This window comes from Solanum stenotomum, unplaced genomic scaffold (assembly GCF_019186545.1).
Source record: "Solanum stenotomum isolate F172 unplaced genomic scaffold, ASM1918654v1 scaffold31610, whole genome shotgun sequence".
NCBI classification, from domain to species: Eukaryota; Viridiplantae; Streptophyta; class Magnoliopsida; order Solanales; family Solanaceae; genus Solanum; species Solanum stenotomum.
Window position 1 is genome coordinate 1 of NW_026031534.1, and position 5,256 is coordinate 5,256.

General features: G+C 36.8%; 1 protein-coding gene and 1 pseudogene across 1 annotated transcript; one reads left to right on the forward strand and one right to left on the reverse strand.

Annotated features, from left to right (window-relative positions):
- Positions 1-234: 234 nt before the first annotated feature.
- On the forward strand, positions 235-3,247 carry LOC125852011 (malate dehydrogenase, glyoxysomal; the record flags this gene model as incomplete). Its single annotated transcript, XM_049531731.1, has 7 exons — positions 235-570; positions 1,357-1,446; positions 1,537-1,620; positions 2,385-2,420; positions 2,527-2,616; positions 2,751-2,845; positions 2,939-3,247. Coding segments are annotated over 7 exons (804 nt in total), but the record flags the coding sequence as incomplete, so codon positions are not given.
- A 366-nt stretch (positions 3,248-3,613) lies between these two features.
- LOC125852014 (probable aspartic proteinase GIP2) lies at positions 3,614-5,026 on the reverse strand (annotated as a pseudogene).
- Positions 5,027-5,256: the final 230 nt, after the last annotated feature.

Sequence of the window (5,256 nt, forward strand, 5' to 3'; positions counted from 1 at the left end):
GCTAGTATGCCAATAAGAGGGGTGTTCACTCGTGAAATTTTTGTCCCCCATTGTTCTTTCGGGGGAATTTAGACACTACCTCAAACTGAGGCGAGACCAAACTTTGCCTTTTGCAACTCTGCTCTACATTGCATGTTGATGATTGCTTAGTGCTGAGACATCCCATACTATGATGTTGTGTACGTTCTAGCTATAACTTTTATCAGTGTTGTTCTTTTGTCTTTTAATAATTAACTTGAATTTCTCGACTTTCAGGTTCGTGGTTTTCTAGGACCTCAACAATTAGAAGATGCTCTCACTGGCATGGACCTTGTAGTAATCCCTGCTGGTGTTCCTAGAAAACCAGGCATGACAAGAGATGATCTTTTCAACATAAATGCAGGAATTGTGAAGACTTTATGTGAAGGAATTGCCAAGTGCTGTCCTAAAGCCATTGTCAACATAATTAGTAATCCTGTAAACTCTACAGTACCAATTGCTGCAGAGGTTTTTAAGATGGCTGGCACCTTTGATCCCAGGAGACTTTTAGGTGTCACTATGCTTGATGTCGTCAGAGCCAATACTTTTGTGGTATGCATAACCTTCTGAACTGATTCTCTTGTGATTTTCCCTCCTCCGCTTCCCTTTGAACAGAACAGCTACTCAATGTTTAAAAAGCTAGAAGCCGATAAACAAGTGCTTTTCTTGACCGACTATTTGGGGGAAAGATTGATTGGACCATGTTACAACCTCCATCCAGAAAATCCTTTTTGGTCTGTCCCAAAATTAGGTCCAAGTTTTTGAATGAAAAAATCACCCACTATTCATTTTCTCTTATATATCGTACTAGCTCAGCTGTTAATGGTCACCCTTTTATCCTTTCAAATAAGACTTGGTGAAACCTGACATCTACTGTAGACTAATTTTTCTTCAAAATACATTTTAATTTCTTCTTTACTCTCTATATCCATTTTAGGACAAAGCTATAGAATTTGGTGGAGTACTATTGTATTTTAGTCTTTAGTATTTTAACCTAATTCATTTTAAAGAGCATATACTGGCTGTTACTTTTTATGCTTCACAGACCTGTTGCATTGTTGACCTTGTGTACAAGTATAAATAGATTACAAGGACCTGAGGTGAATGCCACATGCTTCTGATTAGTTTGTGGAACTGAGGCCAGTTATCAGCCATCTAATCCTGGTTTATTTTGGGAGACATACACATGACCTTTGCTGAACATTATATTGGCATATAATTAAGAACAATAGAAGTGACATGGATGATTTTGTGTGTACCAACTGAATGCTCTTTGAGTTGTTCTTTGGCATTTTATGTCGAGTTTCTGCTTGGTCTAATCTCCTTCATGTTATGAAGGCTGAAGTTTTGGGGCTTGATCCTAGGGAAGTGGATGTTCCAGTTGTCGGGGGCCATGCTGGTGTTACAATTCTACCTCTTCTTTCCCAGGTTTGGTAAACTTAGTTCAAACCGAGTATAGCTTGTTCATGGGATCTTACTAACCTCGGATTTCTTTTTCACTTGTCTAATGGAATTCAGATTAAGCCTCCTTGTTCTTTTACCCCAGTGGAAACTGAATATTTAACATCTCGTATACAAAATGGTGGAACTGAGGTTGTCGAGGTAAGATGAAATTGAAGACTTGTTAAATGAGTTTTTTGGTTGTTATATTGAAATAGTTGTGGTGCCTGGCCGATGGTGTTGCTTTTCCCTTACTGTTTTTGTTTCCAAAGACCTTGTTGAATAATGTCTTTGTTGTGTATATTTGACTTACCATAGACTACATGGTTAAAGAGGTTCGTTGACTTCAGATCTTCCTTAAAAAGTTGCCCCGATCCTTTGCAGCAGTTGGAGAATACTATTTCCTGATTTATCTCATATTGGATGATTAGCCTGTCGTCTCCTAAATCATATTTTTGCCCATATTGTCTTTTCCATGATTGACAAAATCAGTTTCTGAGAAACTTCATCCTTTCAAATAATGGTTAGGCATGTGTTATATGACATTGCACGTTTAGATGTCACAATCACAACCTATAGGGGTTTCAGTCCTTACTATATGATTTTATTACTCTCCCTTCCTCCCGCAACAGTAATATAATGGCACAGGACATTCCTTATCTTCTACTTCTAATATGCAGTACTAGCCTGTCAAGCATCATGCCGTAACTCCATTGCCCATAAGCTGCTGTCTCTCTCCTGGATAGAATCATCTTTCTCCATCATCCTACCTTTTCTTGTTACTCTTCTCTTGTAAACAAACAAATTTCTTGATTGTGTATATCATGGTTTATTTGTCTGTCATAGCACCAGAAATTTACTGACTAAGCTAGCTCAATTGGTGGAATTCATTTGTTGTTGAATGGACATGATGCTCTTTTTTGTAGGCAAAAGCTGGTGCTGGTTCGGCAACTCTCTCTATGGTTAGAACATTTTTGCACTCTTTATCTCAATTTTCTCTTACATTGCTGTTTAGAGTTCAAATCATCCACATCAGTGCTGAATGACAAGTCTTTCCTAACTTTTCAGGCATATGCTGCAGTTAAATTTGCTGATGCATGTTTGCATGGATTGAGAGGAGATGCTGCTATTATTCAATGTGCCTTTGTGTTTTCCCAGGCATGTATTTTAAACATCCTCATGCTAAAGTTCCTCTGCAGCTTGTATATGTTAACATCACATAACTTTATTCTGGAACATTGACAACTTGGGGGTTCATGACAGTTAGTAGTGGTGGTTAATCGTCTTTATAGGTGACCGAACTTCCATTTTTTGCATCAAAAGTACGGCTTGGGCGTAGCGGAGTTGAAGAGATATTCCCCCTTGGTCCCCTAAATGAATACGAGAGGTTAATGTTCTGATCAATTACCCATTGAAATCACTGTCATGTTCATTGTGAAAATACTGGTCAGATTTTTCTCAATATACTAAAATTTTGCAGGACTGGGCTTGAGAAGGCAAAGAAAGAGCTGGCAACAAGTATTCAGAAGGGCGTCGGCTTTGTAAAGAAATGAGCAGACAGCTAAATGACTTCCAAAAGATGCTTTTCTTTTTTTGTTGGCCATACATCTCAAATCTTCAGTTTCAGAAAAATAAGATATTGTATTGAAGGCAAATCTTGTTCTACTTTCTACAGATATGCCTTAGTGCAGAAAATAAATGTAGTATTTGGTCATGTAGAACAACTACAAACTTGCAAAGTATTACTCCCTCTAGTCCATAATAATTGAATATTTGAGCTATCAATGTTCAATGTTTAAGAGAGTTGTTGGAAATTTCTTCTATTTTTGCCCTTTATTTACATTTTTTTAGGTGATAAGTTAAAGAGAGTTAATTGTTCATATTTATGTCTTTGGAGAACTAATTATGTAATGTGATGAGGTCTCGAAAAACATCGAAACTTTATCCCAAGGGACAAAGGTTAAGGAATCTTCTTGTTCAAACCTAACCTAGTAATATAATACACCCAAAAAGAGGCATCATTTTTGTTAAAACACCTGACAAAGTAATAAGCCAAGGGCATCATGGATGAAAGTGGTTAAACAGAGCCTTACAAGCAGAATAATTCATATTATTGCGACATAAGAAGAAATAGTAATCGATCAAGGCACGCTAATTAAGTATAGTTCTGATTGGAACACATAGTCTGATGGAAAAATAACGAGTTACTGAAACCAATTCTTCTTCTGGAAATATCAAATTCCACCAAGTTATCCTGCATTTGATACGTACCGATAATAATTGCTTCTCCCCAATCTCTAGTTCGTCTTTCAACAAAGGCTAGACATACAACATCCTCGTTAACTTTCACCAACGAATTCGCTCCAGTTATAGTCCAATGCACATTTTTCTTATGTTAATTTCAGGAGCATTGAAGCCAAGGCGCGACATACCAATATCTCTCGAGTTAAAACAAGTTTTGTAAATGGTTCAACTGGAGGTACAGATGTAACCTCTTTTGGCATTTCATTAACAAAAGCTTTTGTTACCGCCTTGTAAATAGAACTCGCCAACATAGTATAAGGCAAACACTTGTTTTTCCAATGAGAGTAACGTTTTATTAATTGGCACATTTTTGCCATTGATGCTGCTAATAGATGAAACTTTTATGTAGTATTCGGAGATCTTCTTGTCTCGTACAACGTCGTATGGGCTGGTAAGTATAGGTGTGTAGATAAGATCTCGCGAGGCATCAAAGCCATTGTTAAGCAAGTAAGGGCTGTTACCAATAAAGATTATACCATTTGGCTCTGATGATGAGCTCAAGCAAATGGCAAATTTTCGGGTGAATTTGAAAGCTGAAGCAAGTTGAACAGGAAGTGATACTGCACTTTGATGTCCAAAACCAATTGTTCCTTTAACATCTTTACCTAGATCTTGAGTTACATATGATCCAGCGCAGCTGAATATATAGTTCGGTATGGTTGCAACAGGGCCTGGAAAAAAAAAGTGGTTGAATCTCGTGGTCATAAGGTGCAAGGAATAAAAATGCCCTTTAATTTTTTGTGGTCTTAAACATGTCAAGCATAAAATTAGAATATTAAAAGTTGTCAACAAATAATAAACATGTACCTACAAAAGATCCGTTAATGGATTTGATTGTCAAAACATCCTATGCGATTTCACCCCTCGTTAAGACTTGAACAAGTGGATTTTCAATAGTGTTATAGCATGCATCTTTGTTAAATCCTGGACCACGTTCCACTAATCCCACAAGACAATCTCCACATAGTGTGGTGCTAGCAAGTTTACATTGACTTGATTTGCAACGAGCTGCCTTGTAACTTGAACTATGGTACCCTTTTTCACAATCTACCCATACACTATCACCAGCAAGATGGATTGAGAATTTAAGGGGAACCAAAGGTGTTCTTTGTTGAATTTCAGATATGTGTTGTGGGCTAATTGGATCTTTTTTTACTGCAAGAAGTAGTGTTTTAGGATGAAAAGTGGTTTTAGCTAGGGAATTAGTTATTATTATGAGAAGAAAGCAATAAAATGGAAAGATATTATAGTAGGACAATGCCATAATATGGAATAGCAAAAATGATTTATTTTATGTGAAATATTGGATTCAATAGGAATGTATTTATAGCTAGGGGAGCGGGTTCCCCTCCATTTTTATATTATTATTTTTTGTTTATCGTAATGATGAATTCAACCATAGATGATGACTGTTTGCACATGTCGTTATCATATATAGTAGGAGTATATATTTTAAAGGCTTAAGTCATGTACAACCCATTAAAGTTGTCCGCA